A 27,743-nucleotide genomic window follows, 5' to 3' on the forward strand; every position below is an offset into this window, starting at 1 on the left:
CTTCATCCAAAGCCAATTAGTCAGAAATGTGGATATGAGCACTCATTTATGGCCCATATCAGCTTTTCATCAGACTCCACGTGGTCTGTACAGGGGGTCTTTGTCATGTCTTGAACCCCTGGTGTCAAGAGGGTGGAAAGTAATTAAGTACATTGACTTAAGTACAGCTTTGAGGTAACTGTACTTCACTTGAGTATTTGCCCTCTCCACTACTTTATACTACTCCACTACACCTCAAAGGGAAATACTGTACTTTTTACTCCACTACATTTATTACATGACTTCACTCACTTTGGAGATCCAGATTAATACAAAATATAATCAACCAATAAATGATGATGTAATATTATAGATTAAGATAAAATCTAACTGATGGGTGGAATAGGGGGAGTAAACATGCAAAAGTATTAGCAAAATACAGTAAAGTACCGAATGTTAAAGTACTCATTTTGCAGGATGGGCCTTATTGCATTATGATGATTGATGCATTAATGTGTACATAACTTTAATATTGCAGCTTGTAAAGTGGGGCAACATTTAATTTATTTATATACATTCTGGAAATATAATGGGTAGCTTATTAATTTCCCCCTGGGATCAATAAAGTCTATTATATAATTGATATGATCATATCATTTATTTGTTGATTACATTTTGTATTATTAATTCAAATCTGCAAAGTCACTAGTAACTAAAGTTATCAAATAAATGTGGTGGAGTAAAAAGTACAATATTTGCCTCACATACTCAAATAAAGTACTTTACAGTATTAGTTCCACCACTGGCTGTGAGCCGCATCCATTGGCAGCTCTGCGCAAACTGGAATGTTCCTTTAAGTCCGGGGGGAGCGGAGGAGAGGCGGAGCTGCTGCTGTCACTACACAAGCTCTCCGTCTCCATGCGCTCCTTAGAAATAGATCTGCGGGGCAGAGCGGGCAGCAGGCGCACACTGTGGGGAAATGAAACACGCTGCAGGTCCCGCAGCAGCAGACGAGCTGGGCAGACCCGTGCACTCCTTCTTCTCCACTCCTCTGCTCTCTCAGCGGGACATCACACACCGTCCGGGATCATGCTGTTTCTTCATGAGTTATTATCGCCTTATTGGATCGCAGCTGAGTGAAAGAGAAAGCCCACACCGGATTTGAACCTACGCACTTGTCTGCCACCGTGGATGAGATTTTTTTTGCATACTTGATGTGTGCTTAACTGCAGCGGATTTTCGGGTTCAGTTTTCTCCCCGTCTTCTCTCATATTTTGGATTATTCCTGCCAAAAAGAGATATGTTGATTTTATTTGTGATCAGTCTGGCCGTGTTGTCAGATGCAGGTTAGTGTTTTGTTGTTGTTTTGTTGTTGTTTTGTTTTTTACAGCAAACATCCTATTGTCAGAGTTATTGTCACTGGTGCAACAATGTGCTGTTACCCCTCAGGGAGAAGTGCAGCAATGCAGAACTCGCCTGAATTTTTAGGCAATTTAATCTCTGTCAGGAAGAGTTTCTACTTTGCATTTCAGTCATGTAAATCCAGATATATTAATAGTTTAGAGTTTATTCAAAATCATAAATTAAATGATTAAACTCCAGTTTCCACAGTATCTTCTAAGAGACACAGATCAATAAGGGCAATATCTGAGCCTCATTGTTGTACACTGCTACAGATTTTGATGGAAGTTTGGTATTACAAACATAAGAGTTGTGATATATCTTTGCATTCCAAATTAGGTTTATATAGTTCCTGTAAAATTAAATACAGTTTAACATAATTTACTCTTTCAGTTATTAGTTTACATCCTATTAATTAGCAAAATGGGAGAATTATAACAATGGATTATTCAGTTTAAAGGTTTTAGTCTTTCTCCCATGACCTCCCCACCTACAGACAGTTATGTAATTCAGCATGAACTCCGGTCTAACAAAAAACCTGCTTCCAGAAAAGGTTCCTCAGTGCAAAAGTTCATTAAATGAGGCTGTGAGATTTAATATAAGTCCATCCTTGAGGTTTTTGACATAGAAAAACAAAGAGAGCACCAGGTTTTAGATAATAAATCCACGTTGGAAGATGACACTGTGGCCCTCGGGGGGTTTGCAAAGCGTCTGGAAGGCGTCTGAATGCTGCTCATCCCCTCAGAGCTGCCAAACTTTATCTGTGTTAGAGTCCACGCTGGCTGCAGTCTGCGGCAGGCAGGTGCACAATGCCTCCATTATCCCTTTTGCATAACATTTCCGATCTAGGTAAATCACTTGACTTGTGTACACTCACACACACACACACACACACACACACACACACAGTGAGTCACTCTGCGCCTGTTCACTCTCACATAATGTTACTATTAGATTCAAGTGTGTCTGTTCACTGATCACCAACATCTCCACAATCTCCAAAGCTGCTTAAAAAGTAGTATCACATTTCTAACTTAAAAGTGGGGCATTGAATGCTGACTAACAAGATATTGTTGTTGTTTATTATGGTCAGTTATTAGACGTAGGTCACAAAATTATTGTGTTAGATGGAAAGAGTTTTCTTGTGTGTTTTTCTACTGTCATTTTTGATTATGTATGTCCTTTCAATAAAAATTAAATACAGTTTTTAGCTTGTCCTCTTAATGTCTGGACTACTGGGGTTAAAAGGTCAATTCTCACATGACTAGTGGTATCTAGCCAAGCAGATTTGTTTAGATTTTCAGATATCTTTCTCACTGGCTTCTTCCATTCCACCAAATAAATAGTCCCGGTGAATCTTCCCAGTGTGTTGTATGTATTGTCCATGTTGATCATTTTATTGCTATTTGATGCCACAGTGCTGTGTTAAAGTTCTTTCACCTCCATTGTTTTGAAGTGAAGGCAGAAATCACAGAATGTAGACAAATAGTATTATGGCTAAATACCACTAGTGGTTGTGGTGATTTGGGTGAACTGACCCTTTAAGCTGCAGTATAGTGAGTGCCACACCTTGCCATATCCACCGAACACCCACGCTTTCATTTTTTTTTACTTGTTTTCTCTAGAAAGCTGTTATGTCACCTCAGCCCATGTTTGCCAAGTGCGTGTAAACTCTTTTTTTTCTCCCTCCAGGTCTGCCGGTGGAGGTGTTTCGTGCTGGTGTGGCCCCTCGCTGTGAGAGCCGGGCCTGCAACCCTCGCATGGGTAACTTAGCTCTGGGTCGTCGGGTCCTGACGCAGACCGTCTGTGGCAACAACGGCACTGAGCTGTACTGCTCCTACTCCGACCCCAATGCCAACCTGGCCTGCAGCACCGCCAAGTGTGCCAAATGCAACGCTGGCCTGCCTCTCCTGTCCCACCTGGCCGGGGCCATGTCTGACTCTTCTTTCCGTCACCCCAACACCTGGTGGCAGTCTGCTGAGGGGGTGGAGTCTGAAACAGTGCAGCTGGACCTGGAGGCGGAGTTCTACTTCACACATCTCATCATAGTGTTTCGCTCGCCGAGGCCTGCTGCCATGACCCTGGAGCGGTCGCAGGACTTTGGGAGAACGTGGAAGATGCTGCAGTACTACGCCAGCAACTGCAGCACCACCTTCGGGCTGGAGGAGGGAAAGGCAGGTGTAGATGCAGGCCGGGATGGACCCATCTGCACCTCCAAATACTCCGGGGCTTATCCCTGCGACCGTGGAGAGGTGAGGAGGGAGCTGTATGTCTCTTACCTTCACATCAGACATAAAAATTTGTCTTAAGTCAACTTAAAGCTGCACTAATGAATATTTTTGTAATCACACTGGATCTGATGACTACATGTGAAAGTTGTGGCTCATAGCAACAAACATACAGATCATTATATCCTGACTCAGATCCCCTTAGCTCTTTACACTCATTGTTTTGGTTCATTCTCAGCATCATTTCCAGCAGCATGAGGCAATTGTTTTCTGCAGAAAAGCCTATTGTACACTACCTGTACAGCACCACACAGCAGACAGAATAGTTAGCAATTGGCTGTGGAACATAGTGGAGCATTTAGAGCCAGATATTTCATTCAGGAGTTGGTGGAGACCAAAATAAAGCTAAAAGGAGAGTGGATATTGAACTTACACAGTGCAGCACATTAGGAGAGCAGCTGTTCTCAGTCCTCTGTCTGTCTATGCAGGATGCGTTCAGGCACAGTATTGAGTGTAGGTCAGAGAATTTCAACAAATATAACTAAAAATGATTCTGAAGTAAATTGCCACGCCAGATTTAAGGATTGTAACTCATATATTCTGGAGTCAAAGAGTAGGAAGAAGTAGCAAATGAAAGCAATGTGTAATGTAAAATATAAACTACATATTAAGTAATAATAACTTATAATTAAGTATAAGTTTAAAGAGTTTCAGTGTCAAGTATGCACAGTCAAATCATCATCGTCGTCTTTTTCTTTAACCAAAACACAGATTACCTTGCCTTTTCTCTCCACAATTCATGGCTACCTGCCAGAAGTGCTGTGGATGATCAGATTTGTATCAAGCCTTGGTTGAATTCCCACCATTTCTCTTAATCAAAACACCCTTAGAAAGCAGATTAACGCAGGTGCAAAGGTGGATATACACCTGCAGTGAGACGCTGGAGGGAGTGACAGAGAGTTTCCTGCTCAGTATGCAGCCTTTTCTTCCTCTATGAATTAATTGTTCATGATGTCATATCATGCACACCCTATATGACAGATAAACCATGTTATAGGCAGACGCTCATGCTTTTCTAATCAAATGATCTGAAGTACACCCTTTCTATCATTACCCTCCCTACTGGAACAAATTCAGGTCTTTCTGCAGTAAGTCACACAACGTGCAAGAGTCACAGAGCAGGGCGCAGCCAGGTGGGGGAAGCTCTGTGAGTGTGTATGGGCATGAGTGAGTGTTTAATAGGCGTACTTTGACTGTAGCACGAGAGGGCTTCCTGAAGTCTATTGATGTTTAATTGAAGCAGTGTGTGTCGGCCGCTGCTCTGCAGATGTGTATGGAGGCGCATGCCAAGCGTGGTGCTGCTCTGGACTCCCTGCAGTGCTCTCTGTATGCTCTGTATGTTCACGCCCTCTTTGACGGGCTCTCCATGCTACAACTCCTTCAAATATTCCTCACATCTGTTATGTTCTTATTCTGCAGCTGTATCATAAATTCTTCTCTATGTATTACCTCTGTGTTTATTTGTATGGTTTTGTGTTTGCATGTGCATTTATGGATGAGAAAGACCCCAAGGACTTTGCCTTTGGTGCATTTATTCTATGATTTTTTCCCCACCTTTTGTGCAAGAAGGTGTGAAAACTTCTCTTTCTTTATTTCTCTCTTTTGACTCTGTGCTTCACATATTGGTGTACGCACGTCTCAGCCACCTGTGCTAGGAGCATGACCTTTGCCTTCTGACCCCTAAACTGCTCACCCAGAGGTTAAAAGAGGTCAGGTAGCACAGACCAGCAGCTGCTGCTGCTCAGCTGTTTGCATTGTAGTCAATTGCCTGTGCAGGGTGTTTATAACAGAGCCTAGTTTGCAGTATGTATGATTCTGTGTTTCGGTGCTATAGTATCTCACTTCCTGTGTTTCATGAGCAAATATGAAAAGTGTCTATAAGCATGGATGTTCACCTGCTTATGTATGAATTTCCTCCGACTAGCATTTATTCAGGACACCTGTAATTTACTTTCAAGGTATATTAATTTATTATTGACCCTGGAAATAGCAATTTGACCACTTACTGGATATGTTTCTGCCTTCATCAGCAGATGAAGTTTTCTCAGCTGTCATGGAGACTATGGAAATTAACCCGTAATTGTTAAACTATAAATTGTTAATAGAAAATCTTTCAGAAAAAGGTTTTTGGAGTCGTACTGTAGCTGGGAGCGATTACAGGGAGCAGGTATTCTCAGCTTTCTGCACGTCTTCTTTGTCCCGCAAACATGAAAGCATGTCCTCTATAATACTGAAAGCTTTTCATATTCACCTGTAGTGTGGTTAAAAAGTGGTGTGTGTGTGTGTGTGTGTGTGTGTTTTATGGTTCAGGTTACATTAGCTTAAGGTTAGGCATGTAGTTGTGATGGTTAAGGTTAGGGTAAGGGGGTAGGGAATGCATTATGTCAGTGGGATGTCCCCACAGGGATAGTGGAACAAACGTGTTTGTGTGTGTGTTTGTGGAGTATGCAGGACTCCTTGTCTTATTTATCAGGTCAGCCAGGCTGGAAGAATGTGAGTGTTTGTTGTAGAGAGTGACCTCCTTAGGGAAGAGAGTGAGGCAGGCAAGCCTACACACACACACACACACACACACACACACACACACACACACACACACACACACACACCTTCTTTATCTTTTCCACAGTTCCTCGAACACACACACACACACACACACACACACACACACACACACACACTTGTCCGTGGCCTTTCAGATAAACACACATACAGTTGGCTCTCCGTCTGTCTGCTGGAAAGGAAGTGCCGTTGCTTTGATGGATGTTGGTACTGTTGGCTAGACACCCTCCCCCTCCCCCCTCTGTTTCACTCTCTGTCTTTCTCCTTCCATCAATGCCCATTGTGCCTGTTTACCAGATTACAGTCCACAGTGCTTTGATGGAATTACGCCTGTTAAAGCCAGACTTACTTTATTTTTCAGCCTGAAGTGGACACATGCTCCTCAGTGAACCCAATGCCTGAGGACTCAGACAAAATTAAAATGTGGCTCATTTGGCCGGAAATGTGTTAAATGTTTTTGATGGCAGGTAAATCACCAACATGCTTTCGAGTTTATATCCCCATTTTGTTTTCAACCTAATGTTTTCATTCTAGTTTTCAGCCAAGACTCTAATTCCACATAAGACACACAGCAGTTGTTGAGGATATTTCTTAAGGGGCTTTGTTGATGTAACAAGGAAAGGTCTTGCCCCCCCATTACATAGACACAGAAGAGAAATTTCAATAGCAGTGACAGTGAAAGTTTAAACGAGCAGATGTGTTTCATTCTGCATTTGTGAATTCAATCACAGTTAAAGGTTCCCTGTGAAGTTTTCTTGTAAAATAAAAAGTAAGGATAAATGTTTATACTCAGTGTTGCTTACCAAAACACATGTGTGTAACCTTGAGGTCCAACAAACCCAATGAATGCATGTCCTTTCTCATTAAACATTTTCAGTGTATTTTGAAACCTGCGTGTTACTACCAACTGTACAGCAGTGACAGAGTGTGAAATTGTAGGAATGTGTGTCGCATGTTTGTTCACGTACGTGTGCTAGTAGAGTTTGAGGTACAACGAAAACATTGCTCCATAGCACCTCTAGTGGTCAAAAAGGCCACAGGGTAACTTTAAAGAGCAATTCACACAGAAAACGTTTTTGACGCCTATCACTCACTGAACAGACAGACTCTTAATTTTAAAAAATGCGACAATTCACATCGACTCAGAGACCCATGCAAAAGAATCACCTCTCCATGGTTTCTTGTTTCACTATTAACTAGGCGGGAAATAAAATCAATAAATCAACAAAGAAAGGAAATTCTGTTTTCTTCCTGTATACTCTTCCTGGAGTCCACTTGACAGTAACTTTCAGTAATCCTGGTGGAGAGAGTTTGGAGTCTGTGTGGATTGAACAGGCTGGATGCTTCAGGCACCACTCTCCTGTTGTTTTTTATGTGGATTCCCAATGTGATTTTTACAAAGGAGCAGATTTTCACAGTGATTTAATGTCCCCATGCATCCCAAAGTTATGTTTTCTGCTGCAAGAGGACACATTATATTAGATTACACTAAGTAAATAAAGTAGTCCTTTAAATATGTTTTAAAAGCAATAAACAGTTAAACAGCAGAGTGATGGAGCTAATTGCTTTTGTTATATTATTCATTCTTTAAAATTTAAAATTCATAGTTAAACTTTTTTAAATGTTTTGGTCCCCTAAAATTCATTAAGGGCTCTCGGGGTGTTCCCAGACTCAGATTAATATAGACATGAGTCTCATCGGCGTATTTGCAAACACTAATATTTTGTGTCTACATTCAAAGAAAAACTATGAAGCACAATTGTTTAATGAAAGCTCCAATATGGTCTTTTATGGATTTTTTTGTTGTGTAAAGGAATGCATGGAGCTCATGTTAGTGTGCATGCCTATGTGGATGTGTGTGTATTTTAGTGTTGCTGTGGTGTCACTGGGCTGTCGCGGGCCTTTTGTCTGACCCTGAGTTATGTGAAGCCGCATCTCCATCCCCGTCTTTGTCTGGCCCTGCTGTCCGTGCTCTCCCGTGGACCGGCGCCCCTCATCCTATTTGTCGTGTTCTCTTAATTGTGGACCACAATGCCGTGACCCCGTGACCTTTTCCAACAACGGGGAAATTAATAGTGCACCTCCCATCACACTCTCGGCTAGTCATCCAGCCAATGAGGGAGCCGCATGGGGGCTTTGCTTGTATCTCAACCAAAGCTTCAACCAAAGAAAACACTCACACACAAAAACACACACACAACTCATCCAATGATATCAATGGCAGCCAGTGACAACAACACACACTTTGTTAAGAGACACACTACAAATACACACATGGCTTTCTCACAAGAGTTGGGAAAGACACCAACTTTTTCACCCTGACATCAGCAGCTGTGTTGGTTGATTGCGGCAGCGGTCACCATGGCAGCCTATAAAGGGATCTTCATCTGGAAGGATGTCCAGGGACCAGAAAGAGAGGAGGAGGGAGAAAGGTTGGGTGCACTCATTTAAGGACACCCATCACTCTCATGGTCATGTGAGGACGTAGTCAATGACACTGAGGTGAAAGGTCAAAGTTTAGCACCCGAATGATACTACAACAAACCCCCATTAACATGACAGATGTAGTGACATTTGTAGCATCAAGGAACCTAATTGTGCCACTGAATGCACCCGTCTAATCCTACTGAATTATGAAGTGGGCTGCAAGGGACAACAGTGTCCCATTTTCTCATTTGTGCTATTAAGAGTTATATTATTCTTTTCTGTAATTAAAGGCAAAAAGCAAAAGTTTAAGCCCAACAAAACAACTCCACCATCTGAAGGGAGAACTAAGCAAGTATGAGTTTTTAGTGTACAAGATCCTCAAAAACTGCATCTAACACTCACCCCCATTATCAGAAGTATCAGAAGCTACAAAAAGTAAAAAAAAAAAAAGGATAACGAAGTTCTTGAACTGCCCCCTTCATTTACCCAACAGTCTTGTCCTTTTGGTGAATGTGAAAACAACATTTCATGATCACGTAAACCAAGATGTCATGGGCAATTAAATAGGCTATGTGAAATGTTATTTTTGGTTATCAAAATCATACAGATGGAATAAGTGAAAACATGTCGGAACTTTTTTGAAGCATTAACATTTTTTTTGTCTAGAAACATCTCCTGAGAATTGGTTGAGTTTGGCAGCTTGAATGTGGACCAGGTGACTTGCCACCTCAAATCACACAGTTAATAATTGATTTAAACTAGCGTTGTTCTGCAACTACACTGCCAATTTCTTACTTGAAAATGATCAATAAAAAAATTTGCTGGATAATTTAGTTTGAAAATGAGAAGAAAACAGTCCTGACGAAACAAGTAGCATGTTCCTCCAATCAGGTGTTGCAGTGAGGTCTTTCTTTGTTAGGCTAATTGAATTGTGATGTGATTTCTAGTCAGAGTCCAATTGAGTTCCTGTTGTGTCTTTTCCTGCCTGGAAAATATTTAGTCCATTCAACACATTAGGAACTTTTGCCCATAAAAATCAGAAGGTAAAACAACTTCCATAATTGATTAATTATAAAATGTGACAGAAGATCTCTTTCTCTGCCTAACAGGTGATCTACCGTACCCTCCCAAAGTGGGAGTCTCTGGATCCTTTCGGGGCAGAGGGCCAGCAGCAGCTGAGGGTGACCAACATCCGAATCCGACTGCTGAAGTGGCAGCCGTGTCCCTGCCAGGCAAAAGACCTCGCCTCCGCACACAAAGCTTTTCCCACCCGACACTTTGCCATCTATGACCTGATAGTGAAGGGAAGCTGCTTCTGTAACGGGCACGCTGAGCAGTGTGTCCCTGCTCCGGGGTACCAGCCCATCAGAGACCGGACCAACCATGTGGTAAGAGTGGAGCACTGAGTGAGTTATTATGTTCTTCATTATGTGTGTTAGATTGCATTTGTTCCCCTATACAAAATCTTACTATAAGATCTGGAAATTATACTTTAAAATGTCTTGAACTTACATGAAAGTTCATTCTTGACCTTGGACATATGGCTTGATAGCAACACTTTTTATTTACTAAATAGTGCACTGTATTTACAGTCTATACAGGCCACTGTATGGACTGTCTGAAGGGTGAAATGTATGCATTATGTGTACTTCAAACATTCCCACAATGGAACGAAAAAATTAGGGCTGTATTCTATGTACTGTTCACTGCTTTCTGCTAACAATCTCACAATGTGTTGTAGAGTTAAAGGATTTTCTGAACCAAGGTGCAAGACTTAACAGAGTTAGCCACAGTTTAACACAGTTTAGTGTGTTAGGCAGGCAATACAGGAGGAAATAACACAGACTGGTGTGTACACAGGCCATAGCATGAGCACCACATAGGCAAACTGAAAGATCAGGCGAGGAGCCGAGTGAAGAGCCGGGATGGATATACTGCAGAGTCATGATTGGTGGATGAGTCACAGGCGTGCAGGTGATTAGCAGCAGGAGCAGGAATGGTGTGCCACGCCCAGACACACACACAGAGACAAGAAACCAAGGGAGAGGAGAATAGTTGAAGACAGCAGGAAGGAGAGAGAGGCACAGCCGGATCATGACACAGTGCAATTTACTTTATAGATGCAGTCATAGGACACCACACCTGTTGGTGTTCATGCAAAATGATAATATAAGGGTCCAAAATCTCAATTTACTGCTAACTATTGAGTAAACTGTTTACTGTCTATAATATAGGAGTAGTGAATGACTTTACGAGAGAGTGATTGCGAACACAGTCTGAATCTTATTTGACCTTTTTGTCTTCTTTGTCTTTCATGGCTTGCATGCACAGCAAATTTACATTATCGCCCTCTGCAGCCATCAGAAATATCTGTCGTATCATCCACTTGTTTGTGCAGGTACATGAGTACGGGCACTAGTAGAGCATGAGATGCAAACAAATTGGAAACCCGCTTGTTAAAACATCGCAGCTTTCTTTTTTTTAACCTTCTTTTTAAAAGTTACATTTGTAAAAAAAAAAAAAAAAAAAAAGCTATTGAAAACTGTCATAACTTGAGGTCAGTTGAAAGCTCTGAATGAACTAAATGGATCTTAAATTAAGATTTATTATATACTACACTATATACTCTTTACCAGTAATTACATTTCCAATGCAAATATGCTTGTTCCTTGATGTTGTAATAGGAAATCAAGATTATATGCCTTGATATTTCAAACTAAATTAATTGTTCACTTTGTGTTGGCACTCGTCTTAGTAACAAATTAGGTGTCGCCTTTCTCTCTCCTGCTTCCTCTGTTCTTCTGGGTCTGTCTGGTCAGATAAAAAACTGCCTTTCCGCTGATAACAAACCCAAGAGATGTAGATATTGATTCAACTGAGGATTAATGATAGTGTGATGTGATATTGTGTTTTTCCTGGACGGCAACCATAAGTGTTTCAGAGCCGGGCTCCATCTCCACAAACAGAAAACGCTGGATGACTTTGAAGCCGAGCTGCAGCTCTACTGCAATCAGTGCAGGAAAAAGAGAGTCAACAAGGAGTGTCCTTTACTGAACTTAAAGTATATAAGCAGACAGACAGATGTAAATATACAGCAGTAAAGCCACACTAATAATGGATTTTAAGGCTGATAAGTATGAATAAATATTTAACAGCTCAGAAAAATCTGATAACAGTATCAGATTTTTCAGCCAGTACTCGTTTTTCTATATAAACACCTAACAACACTAACATTTCTGATATGGATCTCTTAAAGCAACTCAGACTAAGATATGCACTGAATTTTTTTTAACCATTTTACAGTTGAAAGATATACATATATATATATATGTGTGTGTGTGTGTGTGTGTGTGTGTGTGTGTGTGTGTATGTATGTATATATATATATATAATGTGTGTGCTCAGAACTTAAAATTGCATTCTGATAAGCTGCTGAAGAAAACTCATATTTTATCTTGATATAAAAATGAGGAAATGTTTGATATTATACAAGATAAATGAACAAGATGATTCATGTGTTTTTTCTTTGCGATATAGGCAAATTTGTAATGAAGCTGCATATTTATTGGACGCAGTCTTTAAATCTTTTAATCTGACTATTTTCATGCCAAGAAATTCCAAGTAGCTCAAAGTGTTTTCACCAGGATTTCCTTCTTTTGAGGTTAGAAAATCCTCTGAAACAGTAAAAACTCTCCTCTGCACGCCAGGATTATAATAATAGATCATGTGAATGCTTACTTGTGTGGAGTATGACACCAAGTGACTGAATTTCATTTTCCCTCACAAATATTAGTCCAACTGCAACCAAGACCAAAACCAAGAGAGTTTGAACAGTAAATCCTTCTTAACCATCCTCACAACATTACCTCAGATCATCGGACCGTCATTCTGCTGTGTGCCATGCGGGAGCGTTCTGTAAACACACAGAAGTTATATAAGTGCCTTTTTCAGCCTATCAGCAGTTTGTTTTGTGTCTCTGTTACGACCCAGCGAGCCATCGTTTCTGGCAAAACCCAAACAATCAGAGCAGCACAGATGGGAAATGAGGGTAGAGATTTTCACTCAAGGAAGGGAAGGGTGTGTGCTGCGTGGACGAAGTCTTCAGATCCTTTACTTAAGTAGAAGTACTTCTAACACACTGTGAAAATACTCCACTATAAAAGTCATGCATTCAGTTAATTAAACAATAATATGTGAGTATTATCAGCAAAGTATCAAAAGTAAAAGTACTCCTTCTGCTGTAAACTGTTCCCTGTCAATGCTTTACTCTCATATCTGGTGTTTCTGGATTAATATTACTGCTGCATTAAAGTGTATGTTGCTGTGTATGTTTACTGCTGTAGATGTTTAAGATTGAGATCATTTTAGCTACTTCATGTACTGTTGGGTAGTTTAATCTACAGCAATGCATCATATTTTATAAGATCATCAAATGTTTGTAGCGTTACTGTCCTGTGAGAACCACGTAGCACTAAAAAGTCAACTTTTCATGAGAAAAACAGCCAGTTTTCAGCTTTGTTTATTTCTATCTGCTGAATATACACAGTGCAACATTATATTATTTTCTGTTCATGTACTCTATGTACTGTATGTCTTATTTGTTTGGTGTGCTGCTCTAATGCAGCATTCAAACCAAACGCGAATCTAACGCTCTCCTCGCGGGGGTTTTATCGCTGGACAACTGCCAAGTGTTCACACACAACACTCACTTTGCTTTTGGTCTGAAAGCACGTTATGTGTGTGCAGGGCCGGCCCTGACAGTGTTGGAGCCCTGGGCAAGATTTGAAATCGGCACCCCTCCTCCCACCATGACAAAATCCTACCGGGGTTTACCACCAGGGTTGTCGTCATAATTTCTCAATCCTCGGGAAATGTTTAAAAAGTTCAGCAGCCAAACTCACAATTTTAGTATTATAGCCAAGTCAATAATCATGGTCCATAATGAAGAAGTGTGATTAACCTCCACATCATAGCCTAAATTGGGAGACTGGTTGTGATGTTACTCCCTTTAGACCGTTTGACAAACGCTGTTTGGGACTGCATGTGAAACCAAAACCAACCGAAAACACTTCTGATCAGGCAGAAATCTCACCACAAATCCACACACGTTAACATCAGCAGCTCTGATAAAGTGCAGCTCACAGTCCCAAACAGAGCAAGACTGCGTTTCAGTTTTATGATGTTTATATTGCAAAACTCCAGTTATGTTACTGTCTGGACTCACAGCGCGAGGTGCACATGATTAAAATCGCCGGTGTCGCATCATCTGGGCGGAGTTGATTTGCACTGAATCGAGGCAACCGCCTACGCCACGGGCCGGTCCTGAGTGTGTGTGCATGCAGTAATCAGCAGTGAAAGTGGTCCTGATATGTCAAGTCATTACCGCCCAGACCAGTTTGTTTGTTGTTGATGTTTTTTTTGTGCTCCTGCCCGCCTCCCCCTAGATGGGGGGTTTTGCGATGGGGGGTTTTGCGGTTCAGGGTGATTACACTGTCTGCTGGTTAGCCACAAAGCCAACACACATAAACACCCACACATTTACACACACACAAACAACCATGGACAGCTACTGGAGCATTGGCAGCAATTAGTCTAGTCTAGTGTTTCTTTCTCTGCCTCTCTTTCCGTCTTTCTGTGCCGCCCTTACTATCTTTCTTTTCATTTCTTTCACTTTCATCTTCCTCATGTATTTGCCTCATTTGTCTTGCACATTCTCAGTCTATACTAGGCGCAAAACAGATATGTAATGTGTTATGTGGCTCTGGAGGAAACTTTATAGTCTGAGAAGCATTGATCTAGACAGTTTAAAAAAATATTTGTCTCTCGTGAGTGTAGAACTAAATGACTGATTAAATCTGTACATTATTAGTCACAGGAGTGACGTAAAAGATGTGGTATTGTATATCGTTCTGGCTATAAAAACAACACAATTGTCCCTTTTTTAGTATAAAAGTAATGATATTAAAGATACCAACATGATCTGTTAGCTATCAGCAGCTTCCAGAAATATTTCTGTCAGCACACAGCATCACATACCTATGGTGGCCCTGAGAGCTCAACGCACTACAGCTTAAGAAAACACATGCAAGTAGACAAAACACAAGCAAATTAAGAAAACATCTTCACCAAGCTCTCAGGTGACCCTGAGTACATATCTGTCCAGCTCTGCTCTGTCCTCTGTGTGGCTTGTGTGAGTTTACATGATTGCATGTTTGCAGCGCTCAGTGTGTGCATGTGTTAATTGTCTCGTATCACGGTATGGTAAACATGTGCAATGGGTTGAAATACCAGCAGTCTGAGCCCAAGCCAGCTGCTGCTGCAGCTGCTACCTCTGCTGCTGGGCTTCTCCCCTTGTTCTCCTTCCTCCCTGTCCATTTCTTCTTTTTTCATGTCCATCATGTCCTCCACTCCTGGCTTTTCCATTAATTACTTCTTCCTTATTTTCATTTTGCCGAAATGTGCCATTAGGTCTCCTGCTTCCTATTTTCTAGCCTCTCATTTATGCAATTGCTCCCCCTATTAGTGTGATTTAAACTGGTGTAAAAATCAGTCATGTGTGAGTGTGTTCACCTCTACATTGCAGGGCTGATCTGGGGTCAGTTCAGAGAACATGTTGGTTCTGACTCTAGTCTATAGCATGTGAATGTGTTTAACTCTAAACTCAGTACAGTGTGTTTGTGTGTGAATCAGCGCCATCACACACCGTGGGAAACAAAGAATTGGTGTGTGTTTTTGTGCATTTGCAGATTTTTCTGTCTGTGTCAGTGTGTGTCTACCTCCGTAATCATTGTATAATCGCCGGTGTGTGTGTGTGTGTGTGTCCTAGATTACAGTTGCATGGTGTAACGCAAACAAATAAAGAGCTTCCTCAGATGCCTTGCCCCCCCCCCCCCCTCAATCATTATCCAGCATGCATGACATTCCAGCTCACAGGAATGACAAGGAGATTGTTATTGTGCTCTCAGTGCTGCATACTTGTACTCTCCTCATACATACACACACACATACAGGCCTTTCAGACCAGAGGCCCATTCTTCTTTCCAGTGATGAAGCCAAACAATCAATCTCCATTCACTATTTTCGGACGAGAGAGTATGAGAGAGATGCAGGGAGAGGAAATGTAGAAGAAGAGGAGAAAGAGGGAGAGTTATAAAAAAGGAAACAGAGAAGAAGAAATGTCCTCAGGCTTATCCTCACATGGGAAACTTTCCTCTCCATCTCCTCTTTTGTTCCTCCCATCCTTCAATCTCTACCGCTATAATTTTTGTTGTGACTAATGAGCTCTCTCTCTCTCGCTCTCTCTCTCTCTCCTACAGGTCCATGGGAAGTGTGTGTGCAGACACAACACTGCAGGTGATCACTGCGAGCTCTGTGCTCCTCTCTACAATGACCGACCGTGGCAGCCCGCTGACGGACTGACGGGCGCTCCACATGAATGTCGGAGTGAGTCGAAGAAACACTATCGCACCTTTTCCCCTACAGGAACAAAAAATTGATGTAATGTGTAGCCATCGTCTCTCATCCCACTTTCTTAGAGTACTTCCTAGAGTTTAATTTTGGTACTGCTAGAACAGGTAAACAGTAACCACTAATTACTACTGCTTATGCATGTTGAATAAAGCATGATATAGCCGTGAGGATTTGGCATAAACGACAAAATAAAACGACAGTAATGGTCCACAACTGGCTGTTGAACTTGTATTTAAGTATCAAGTTCCCAAAAAAGCAAGACATTCAAGTTATAGAAACTTACTTGTAACAGACTTTTGACATTGATGTAGAGCTGTAACACCAAGTTTCTTAGTAAAGGAATTCACAAAAAAGGCATCCTTCATGGAGGACAGCAGCTACTGTATAAGCATCTTGGATATTGGAACAGTGAATTCCAATAGAAACCCAGAGACACAGCAAAAATGTGTTGAAAAGCCTCAAAATGTCTAGCTTTTTGGAGCTATGAAGAGGCAGTTGTGTGGTGTGAAAATAATACAGTTTGTGTAATGTGAAGAAAGTGTGAGAAATGGCAAACTTACAGGCAGTGACTGTTTGTCACTGTTTGTCCATCTTTAATGGAACATTTCTTTAATGCAGAATCGGATCAAAATGCCCAATAAAGTACCTTCAGATTTAGTGCTGCCCATAGACAATTCACAGATAAATAGTAACCAATCAAAAGGCCAATACCAGCCCTATATTTTAGTCTAAAGCAACAGTGACTGACAGTTCATCCGTTTGTCCATGTTGCTGATGCTCTGATTTCCTCCCTCTCACACCAGAGTGTAAGTGTAATGGACATGCTCAGAGCTGCCATTTTGATTGGACGGCGTGGCGTGAGTCCGGCCAGCGCAGCGGAGGCGTGTGTGACTGTCTGCACAACACGGAAGGACGTCAATGTCAGAAATGCAAAGCCGGCTTTCACAGAGACCCCCAGCGACCGCAAACCGCCCCCGACTCCTGCAAACGTAAGAGATGCATAGCAATTACATTTTACTAAACCTGTTGCTCATTTCAGTGAACAACCTGGATTTTAAGTTGATAGTACAGGAGCAGTGGATATGGTTTCTTATCAGCGTAATTTGGTTTTAATGAGTCAAAAAACGCGCAGTGATGGTCAGAAATAGGTCATTGTTGTTCATTCATTGTTGTTGTTTAACCCTGTTGTTATTACCGAGTCTACATTTACATGTTGGGTAAGGTCAGAGCTGGAATCCGTGAATTCACAAGCTCCATAGCTTTGGAGTCATTCTTTTTATTGATATGAACAGTTAGGTCTCCATTCAAGATAAATCTATCATATCTAGTGATGCCAAGTGATATCAGCAATGGTTATCTGATAATTCTGCTTTGAGCTCAAGAGCAAGATATTCAAATGATGTAAACACACCCAGTCAATGTCATTACACACCAACTGTGTAGAGAGAATGGCTGCAATCCCTGCTCCTCTCCTGTTTTGTCTGACTGATAAAAATTTGAGTTTGGAGGACAAGCCTCTGTCCGTGTTGTGACACGTGCTGTTTAGCAGGGTCTCAACTCAGCGGCATGGGGTCTCTGATAGACACCTGAATGATGATGTCTGTGGTTATTGCAGCTTAACAGTTCATCGAGCTTCAGCATAGCAGCTTTAACAAACCTTGATTGGTGAGTGTGTTGCCTGTGTGTGCTGTCCTTGTCCTTGGAGCTTATCCATGCATTCTTGTTTTGGCATGGCATCCCAAGAGCATGACATAGATTGGCACAGAGTTGTCTGCAACCGGTGATGCTTGGGTGAATCCCATCAGGGTTAAGTCAGTCTTTACAATTCCAGTGCTCTCTTAAATAATTTCTTACTGGATTTGTCTTTGTGGCGGACAATGTCAGACCAAGTCCTGGCTGGAGTTGATGTTCTCGGGTCTAGCGACGGTGCTGTGCCAGTAAGAAGCATCATTAGGTAAGGCTGGTTTGAGAGCCTCCGTAGCTAATCCAGGGGCATTAGGTCACATCCAAGGAAGTGGGACAGTCACGTCTGTGACCGGATGCTCTGCATTTGATGTGATCTGGTGTATAAAAGTCAGCCCGTTAGCTGATTGTGGCTCAGCATATTGTTCAGTGACTGCTACAGAGTCAGTGTATTGCTGACATAATATAATACAAATGTAGTCTTAATTTTGAGTAATTGTAGGTACCGCTATGTCAAACATGGTATTCATGGTACTTATACAGAGGTACAACATTTAATTAATAATCCTTAGTGGTGTCAAGAAACAAAACAAAAATTAGTCAAATCTGACCAAAAGAAGGGGATCCATATCTAATATTTTTTTAAACTGACCACATCATAAATCTTCAGAGAGTTGTTGCATGATTTAGTCCTGTCAAAGGAATTTCACTCTAAATATTAGATGAAGGGATGTTTCCATACTCTATGTTTTGACATGGTAAATCCATAACCGTGTCGTGTAGAACACACTGTAAAATGTCATAAAGCGTAATTAATCATACCAGTGTTGACTAAATGTTGCTGGTGCGAATCATAGCATTAACCTCATACACACCACACTGGCACAGCGCTCTCGTTCTCTCAAGGAATGCAGAGGACTGGGATCACAAGCTGGGACGTGCTGGATATCACTTACTTCTGATGGGCACCTGGGACCTGGCTCTGTGTGTATGAGACGGCTGACGGCCCACGCACTATCGAAGGTTGACATCGTAGTTAATCATCAGATGGTGGCATTCCTACGTCTTGACTCAAAGCTCGACACACAACCTTTGTTTGTCCATCTCTGCTTGATTTGCCATTTTTCAAATGGGACTCAGAGCAGGAGGAGCTTCATGTAATCATTGGTTGTAGTTGTGCATGTGTGGGTCCTCTGTGTGCATGTGTGTGTGAGGGTGGGTGGGTTAGGCGGCGTGCTGTCCTCCTGTGATGGGAAAAGTCTTCAGTAAACAAACGATAGTCATCCATAAACACACAGCAGTGGCTACATTCTCCCTCTGATTATCTGTCAGATTTGACCCAGTGAGCTCAGACCTGCAGGTATTCTGGACTCACACATGATTACTAGAATGTGTGTGTGTTTATGTAGACACACAGTGAACTTAAAACAACTGTTAATTTGCACCAGACCATTCAAAAATTATTTGGGGGGGGGGGGGGGTTGTATATCAGCCCAGTGGTGTCACAGTTGGGATATCGCATGTTTTGCTTAATTCCGTTTTATACCAAGAGATCCATTATAACCACAATACAAAAAAATCCTTATTTTAACTCTTTAACTCCCTCAACTCACCCCACCAACCCCATACAACACTACAAACAAACAGTGGAGTAATAAACAGTAGAGAATATACAAACATCAAACCATTAGCACAGAGATGCTAGCATAACTATAGGGTGCATCAAAGGGTTAAGCTATGTTCACACTACAGGCCTCAATGCTCAATTTCAATTTATTGCCCAGATCTGTTTTTTTTTGATTAATTATTCACATTGTTTTTCAAATGTGACCCATATCAGACTTGAGTGTAAGCTGGCCACGGCCTGAAAATGACCCGCTGTCGTACGGAAGTAAACATTGAGGCTACAGACATTTATGGTTTTATATTAATGTTGATTTCCAAGGGAATTCATGAGCAAATGTGATGACAAGGAGAGAGTCCACCTCAATCGCTGCTGTCCTCCATGTTTGCATTCACCACGGAACTGTGCTGATCGCTCTAGAGTGACATCAGGGTCGTATGAATTGTGATCTGACCGTCTAGACTGAGGTCATATTTCAAAAAATCCAAGCTATATTTGATTTGGACCACATATGAAAGTGTCCCAAATCCAAACTGGGAAAGATCAGATTCCATGTGACTTGTTTACGCTGTTATAAAACAAATCTGATCTGAGTCACATATATGCAAAAAAGTGTTATTTGGGTCACTTTGGCCTGCAGTCCGAACACAGCCTAAGTCTAAGTTTTTACCCATACATCTTTAACTTGTCACAATCATACAGCATGAATGTCAACCTCTTATGACAGTGCCAGCATAAATAATTTTCTCTTAGTTTGAGCCTTGCCATTCTGCTTGGAGTCCATTAGCATCAATCTTATCAGGGCCTGATAGCTGATGAATTGCATTAGGACTTATTTTAGCAAAGGTATGCCAACATGATACAACCTTATCCCATTGTTGTTCTTCAGTAATTCCCCCTATGTCTTCTCCACATTTGCAATTTAAGACCATAAAGTTTAGGTGTGTTGTCTGATAAGGTCATAGAAATTACAAAAAGAAACCCAGACATGTTATAGTGATTGGATTTCAATGATTGATTTGGGTGTTGAATTTTTTTGCACCTGAAAGGGCTAAAGATCCTCACTGACAGCAGATTGATAGAAAAAAAAGGAGTGATGGCATGCTTGGAGAACCCCTCAGACAAAGGTAGAGGTTGTGAAATCCCGCTGCAGCCCGCTCACTGACAATGGAGGAATTTCCCTCCATCGTGAGGAACATTTTTTTCATACCAAGTTCCGAGAGGCCCTGGAAAGAAAAGAACTCCTGTCAAGCTCGTACACACCAAAACACTTTAGCGGAGGGGAAAGTTACAGTGTTTGTATATATACAATGTGTGTGTGTCTTGTGTCTTGTCATGTCTCAGCACTCGTGAAGTTTTCACTGTCAGCTCCTGCAGTTGACCGCTATCTTAGACACACACACACATACACACACACACACACACACACACACACACCTCTATTTGCACACAGGAGTCCTTGTGTAGTGACCTCTTCAAATGCTCATAAATTCTCACGCAGATATGTAAACACACACGCTCACCAAATGCATCATGTTTTGGCTTTATAGAACAGAGGTGGTGCTGTGATCTTAGTTAATTAGTAACCTGTCGGGGCTGCTCTCTAAACAACAGTGTGGACAAGGCCTGATGCGCACACACACACACACACACACACGCTCAAAGCTTCTGAGTCCGTATATTAAATCTTGTCTTGTAATGGTTGGCATTACATTTCTGGTATACGTCTATAAAGTCTATAAATGTGATATCTTTTATGATTTTATTGATATAGCACCGTTCGGACTTGATATGGTTTATCTTATCTTTGTTTTCCCGGGTGATTCATCTGATAGATCACCTGGTTTGGAGCTCAGGGAGGTTGATGTCACATCGTTTTTATGGACTGAAAGATGTGCATAATCTGTAATCCGAGAAGTCAAATGTGGGAAATGTGCCATTACTGTTTCTGCTTTTTACTGTGGAAATTCTGAGAAAAATATCATTTTCACATAACCCAGTGCAAGTACAAACCTACCTTCCAGCCACCCTTCTCTTATGATTCTTCTTTCTGGCACAGCACCCGCACTAGACCTAGAACATCAACTCCAGCCTGGACTTTGTCTGACATTGTCCGCTGCAAAGACAAGTCCTATAATTTCCGTGCTGTAAACTCTTTAAGTTTTAAAATGGCCCCAAATACTTGAATCAGCAATAATCGATATTTTTATAATAACTATGTATTAAATGACAAAGTGAGCGGGGTCGCTTGTAATGTTTATTACGTAGCTTTATAATGGGTTTCAGCTTATTCTTTAGCTGTCCGGCCCACCTTACTGTTTTTGTTCAACCTCACTGCTATAGTTTTTCGGCCGTGGCAGGCTGCAGTTTTTAGCAGAAAAACTCTAAAAACCTGCTACCTGCTTAGCACCAAACCACAGACAGACACAGTTAGACACTGGTTAGCTGGTGAACATACTGCAGCATTTAGCAGACATTTCCCCCAGGAGTTGGTTGAGACCAAAAACAGCTAAAAAAAATTTGCAAGTGACCGAAAACATAATAGTCAAAAAGTTAATTTAATGTTGCTCCAAACAATCACGTTTATATTGTATGGCAGTGACTAAAAAATACTTTTCTGTCAATCCACTAATTGACTTTTTCAACACTACTGTTACACTCTGTCTGAAGATGAAGGACCACATGATGATTACTCTATTACATTTGCAAAGTTGTATTGCATTTAATCATCAATCCGTTTGTAAAACATCAAATTAGGCTTGAAAGTATTTATGTAGAAACTTCTTTGTGGTAACACTTTAAATATAAGGAATGTTTTAATAATATAATGTTGTGTCATTCCTGACCTTTTTGCATCCGAGCTGCCATGTACATGTGAGGTAAAGACACTTTTAATTGCACATGTTTAATTGTGTGACATTACTGTGTGGGTATGTCGATAGCCTAAGAGGGCTCTCAATAGTCCACAAAGTGCCCAGAAAGATGGAAATTTGAACATCTACAATTACATGATAACTGGACACCTTGCCTAATACAATCGAAACTACTAAATGGACCGTGATTGTTTTGTCAGCTACTGTTTCCAAGGTCAAGAATTAATTTTCAGTCTCAGTCTTAGAAGTGTTTTTTAAGAGCGCGCAATCTTGTAAATTACTTTATAGTCGACTGTATGAGCAGTCATGTGAATTTAACATCATATCATGAGCTTTGAGGAAACACAAACTCCCAAACTACTACTGCAAACTCTGTAATCTGTAGTTAAACGCAGCATAAATATTTCTTAAAAATAGGTGAGCGTGCAGGCAGATAGGACTCTGGGTGTACAGTAAGTAGTTAGTCATTCACTGCCAGTCAAGCTTCAAGCATCATTAAACAGCAGAGAAATGGCTCCCAACAACGCCCCCTCTTTGTTTCTCTCTCCTCGTCTTCTGCCTCTCCTTTACTAGCCCCCCCTCCCTGTCTGCCCCTGAGATAGGGACAGATTTATGGGGGAGGCCTGACACCACTAGAAAGACAGCAGACAGTAGTTTTCTCAGACTACCAGTGGAAATGTGTGGGTGTGTGCATGTGTGTGTGTCTGTGTGTGCAAGTATATTGTTTTTGGAGGTTGTTTAAAGAACACCCTATCAGCACACAATTAAAGGGGACAAGAGGGAGGGAGAAAGCTTGAGAGTGTATGTATGTGATAAGAAAAAGAGAGAGGCCTTTATAGTTCAAGCTCCTGCAACAATACCAGACAGACAAATAGAACAACTGATAAATGATGAAATACTTGGTAATAAATAAGAATTTGCATGTCAGCAATCTGTCAGCTTAAATGACCTTTAGACTCAGTGCTCTTGATTTAAAAAAAAAACATTTTAATGTTTTCTTGGATATATTTTTAGTTTTTCTGATCTATTCAGTTTAACTTTTTTTGAAGAAAAAAAAAATATATATATATATGAATGGTGTGCAGAAGAGGAATCCTACTGACTTTGGTGATCCTCTGACTTTTCATTTAACACAAAGCACAAGTCAAAAAGTATCTTTGTTTAGGGTGTTAGCATGCCGACATTTGCTATTTTCCCCCCACTTACCAATCTTTGTTGGCAAAGGACTTGCAACATGTAACAATAACAAGAACAAAACAAAAACAAAACACAAAACACAAAAATTTCAACAAAAACGTTTGGTTTTGGTTAAAAACGTTTTGGAAATACATTCACATTTTTCAAACATTCTTGTTAATGGATTTTTTGGTAGCTTTGTTTTCAGATATTTTCATTTTGAGCCTTGTCTTGTCCATAAAGAAACAAACCAGATATTTCCAGTAGAATTCTCTCCATATCCATGAATTGGTGGATTTATGTTGTATCTTTCGACATTTGCTAAATGGCACTAAATACAAAGTACAGCTGAGTCTGATGAAAATGTCATTAGTTTGCAGGTATTTGGTCATAAACCAGGATAAAGCACTGGAAAAACCTCATGTCAACCTTATGGTAGAACTGGAGGAAAAGTCAGAGGATCACCAAAGTCTTTATTGTGAATATTGTTGAGATATTTCAGTCTGGACCAAAGTCTTGGACTGGGTTACTGACAGTGCCATCCCCACTTTCTTTCTCATGGGTGCTGTGGCTTTTAATTGAAATATTTAAGCATTCAGAGTCAAGCAACTTATCATCAACATATCAGTGAAATGAAATGTGATATAGCACTTTGGTAGAACCACAGAATAACATCACCTCTGTTTGACTCCAGTGCTGTTGTTGATGCTGTTGTATCTCAAAATTAAAACCACATTTTTGGGGGGGGTGTTGCGGTGAGACAGTGGTTTCAAACACACAATATTTAACCACACAGTCCCTGGTTTGATTCAGACCGGAAAGACCTTTATGTCACCCGTCTGTCTGTCTGTGTATTTCCTATTTAACTCTATGTTAAAATAAAAATCAGCCAGAAAGCCTTCAGACCACATCTGGGCTTCCTGTAACAAAAAGGTTGTTGCTGCTTGCCTGAACTGTATCATTCTCCCTCTTGGCCGTTTCTGTGCCTTCTTTCTTTTCTTCAGCTTTACAGAAGAGGTTTGAAAGTATCTCTGAATCACCATTTTCCCCAAAACTTATGCTAACTATATATCAATGTCAAAATGCATCATGCAAAACCTTCAATTTCTAAACTCACTCTCTTCTCTCCCAGCGTGCAGCTGTCACCCCTTGGGCTCTATGCCCTTCCACTTGGCTGGCGGCTCACTCTGCGACCCCTCCAACGGGAACTGCATCTGTAAACCTGGAGTAGGTGGAGCCCACTGTGACAGGTGCATGGTGGGATACTGGGGCTTCCATGAATATGGCTGCCGTCCATGTGATTGTGCAGGAGACTGTGATCCGTTTACTGGAGACTGTATGTTTGGGTGAGTAAAAAAAAACATCCAACAATTCCAATACCCATCCATTTAACATTTGTTTAAGATAGATTACCATTTATATTCCTATGTATTCTGCTAATGTTGTAATGTGTTTGTGCAGCTCTGATCTGGATCTGTACAACGTAGAGGTAAACTCCAGCGAGCCAGTCAGGATCTTCAGAGCAGACGAACTCTTCTCTGCTCTCCACTACTCAGGTGAGACTGTGTGTGTGTGTGTGTGTGTGTGTGTGTGTGTGTGTGTGTGTGTGTGTGTGTGTGTGTGTGTGTGTGTGTGTGGCGTATTAAGAGTTTCCAAGTGTCCTTTCTCCTAGACCCCCCACCACCACCATGTAACTGCAGCTTTCATAGGCACATTCCTCACTGGACACACACACACACACACACACACACACACGCACGTGCTTGCATTCTTAGGACGCCATTCACAGTATCTTAGACCACACACGTACACGTACACACACACATAAACACACAATGTCAATCATGTTACAAATATGAATCTGTGTCTGTCTCCTGCAGAGAAGTGTGAGTGCAAAGAGCAAGCCCTGACCAACAGTAAACTCTTCTGCACCATGAATTATGCATACGGTAAGAATTTCCTGGAAAGTAAAAAATCAAGCAAGTTTTTTGAGTTGCTAAGTGCATTCCTCATTTTCTCATTGTGTACTCTATGACAATTAAAAGATAACTTATTACATCCTGGGTCTTAGAGGTCTTTATGGGTCCAAAATTGTTGTCCTGATTTGAGACAATTCTTCTTCTCATGCTGAAAACAGTGAAATAGCTCATCTGGTAGTTTGCAGTTGCTAAAGAAGAAAGCAGTGTCCTCAGTTTGAAACTTGTGGGGGAAATGTTGTGTGTTGTAGCACCTTTCTTAAAATCAAAAGCACATAAACTCTCACACAAACATGTACACCGAAGGTCTCATTACATCTCGTCTCTCTACCTGACTCTTAGTACTGAAGGTGAAAGTTCTGTCCGCCCACGATAAGGGCTCCCACGCTGAGGTGGAGGTCAAAGTTCAAAAGGTGCTCAGTCAGGACACCAAGGTGAAGATACAGCGGGGTCGGGTTACTCTTTACCCCGAGTCCTGGACTGCACGGGGCTGCACCTGCCCCATCCTCAACCCAGGTCTGACAAACACAAACACTCTCCTATGATTGTCTCATTCCGAAAGGGAGGTTTCGAAAGATACCGAATGTTTTGGATTAAAACGGGTGATGTTTTCCTTTAATAACACATAAATATATTACAACTTCCCTCTGAAACCCAGAATAATCATAATAATTAAGGATAAGCATGCATATGTGTTAAAAATTAGATCACACAATTTAATCAGCTACATTTATGCATTAAAGATAAATGTAATGTTGGGGCAGCAGGAAATATATTGAGAAACAGACTAAAGCTCTGTTGGCTTTGGTCTTTTCAATAAAAAATATATAGAATATCAGCACCTTTACTGATAATGTACAACAAGGTCTTCTGATATAAAATGAAGTACAAGCCAGAAACAAAACATGAACATTTTTATACAATTACACAAAAATATGCTAGCTTTTGTTTAAAGGTAATAATGCAATACATCTTAAATGTTTTGAGAAGCAGTAAATACAGCTTCTGTGGAAAGTGGAAATTGTGTCCCTGACCTTTGACGTCATTCTTCAGGGGTGGAGTACGTTGTGGCCGGCCACTCGGACCGTAAGCAGGGTCGCCTCCTGGTCAACATGAAGAGCTTTGTCAAGCCCTGGAAAGCCAGCTTGGCGCGCAAAGTCCTCACGCTACTCAAGAAAGACTGCAACTGGTAGAACGACCATTTAAACACTGGAGGACAGACGACACATGGACAGACGGGACTTTTTAAAAAAATACAAAACAACACCTTGGATTTGTGTCTTCCTGTCGCTCAGATGTGGAATATTGAATCGCACAGGTCTGGGAGCAGGTTCTGTGGGGCCGAACTGATGTGACTGAAACCCCTTTTTTTTTTGAGGTGGTAGACTGCATGAGCTAAAAGCACACAGGACTTAATTTTATTAAGACATATCTGTCTCGCACATTCCTATGTAGGATTTCTTTTGCAAGAAATTGAGGAATTCAGCGCCAAGGCCAAGTGCTTTCTATTTTGAGTGATGCCCCATGGACCCATAGACGTACATTAAAACATGCACGCACTAAAGAAAACTGAATCTCTTCCTCTCTGCAGCACTTTAGCCTAAGATGGACTGAGGGAATATGGACACACAAAGAGAGGAAGATGTAACACCCACACACTAAATGATCCCCAGACATACATTGTGGATGTAGTGTATGTGTGTGTGTGTGTGTGTGTACGTGTATGTGTGTGTGTGTGTTGCTGACATAATGTGCAAAGCACCCAGAGTGACGCTGAACAAGCCATACAAGCCACTACAGGTGGTTAAATCTTAGCCAGTCCAGGTGTGCCTGTGTTGAAATCAGAGTGAATGGGTTTTACCCCGAACGTGAATGTATTTACCTGTTTTGCAAATGTGTGCGCGCATGTGAGAGAGAAAGTGGTTGAATGCAGAGGTATGTTACGAGCACAGTCCAGATTCAGTCCAGCTCTTAAGCTTTTCTGTAGGTTTGTGTACATTTTCAAAAACAACCGTTCCAATGTTTATGATACTGCGTTATGTATGTTGATTCATCTCATTTTACACTCCACTGCTAAATTCAGAAACATGTTGTTATTCCTTCCTTTGTGCTCTTGTACAGTATTATTTGTATATATCTATATAAATATTATTGTTCATCTCCGTTTAATTGTTTTTGAATATGGTAATATTAAAGGATAATTCCAGCTTATAACAACTTTGGCCTTATTTTCACAGTTTTGGCCATTATATATATCGGTGTAATAATGCTGAGATCTGGTAAC

General features: G+C 41.1%; 1 protein-coding gene across 1 annotated transcript; it reads left to right on the top strand.

The window, feature by feature from the left end:
- Positions 1–905: 905 nt before the first annotated feature.
- On the top strand, positions 906–27,673 carry ntn4 (netrin 4). Its single transcript, XM_038738940.1, has 10 exons — positions 906–1,325; positions 3,073–3,632; positions 9,767–10,045; positions 15,974–16,100; positions 16,931–17,116; positions 24,616–24,829; positions 24,945–25,039; positions 25,364–25,432; positions 25,802–25,975; positions 26,513–27,673. Exons 1-10 carry the CDS (start codon positions 1,280–1,282, stop codon positions 26,650–26,652), a joined length of 1,890 nt encoding a protein of 629 aa, XP_038594868.1. The 5' UTR covers positions 906–1,279; the 3' UTR covers positions 26,653–27,673.
- Positions 27,674–27,743: the final 70 nt, after the last annotated feature.

This window comes from Micropterus salmoides, unplaced genomic scaffold, assembly GCF_014851395.1.
Source record: "Micropterus salmoides isolate LMB-PRFRI ecotype aquatic unplaced genomic scaffold, ASM1485139v1 Ms_hic_scaffold_23, whole genome shotgun sequence".
NCBI lineage: Eukaryota > Metazoa > Chordata > Actinopteri > Centrarchiformes > Centrarchidae > Micropterus > Micropterus salmoides.

Excerpts from the sequence above, each read along its gene's own strand:
- ntn4 (XM_038738940.1), top strand. The coding sequence starts at position 1,280 with ATGTTGATTTTATTTGTGATCAGTCTGGCCGTGTTGTCAGATGCAG. Across the intron at positions 25,433-25,801 it reads CACCATGAATTATGCATACG|TACTGAAGGTGAAAGTTCTG; the intron begins GTAAGAATTTCC and ends CCTGACTCTTAG. Across the intron at positions 25,976-26,512 it reads CTGCCCCATCCTCAACCCAG|GGGTGGAGTACGTTGTGGCC; the intron begins GTCTGACAAACA and ends GTCATTCTTCAG.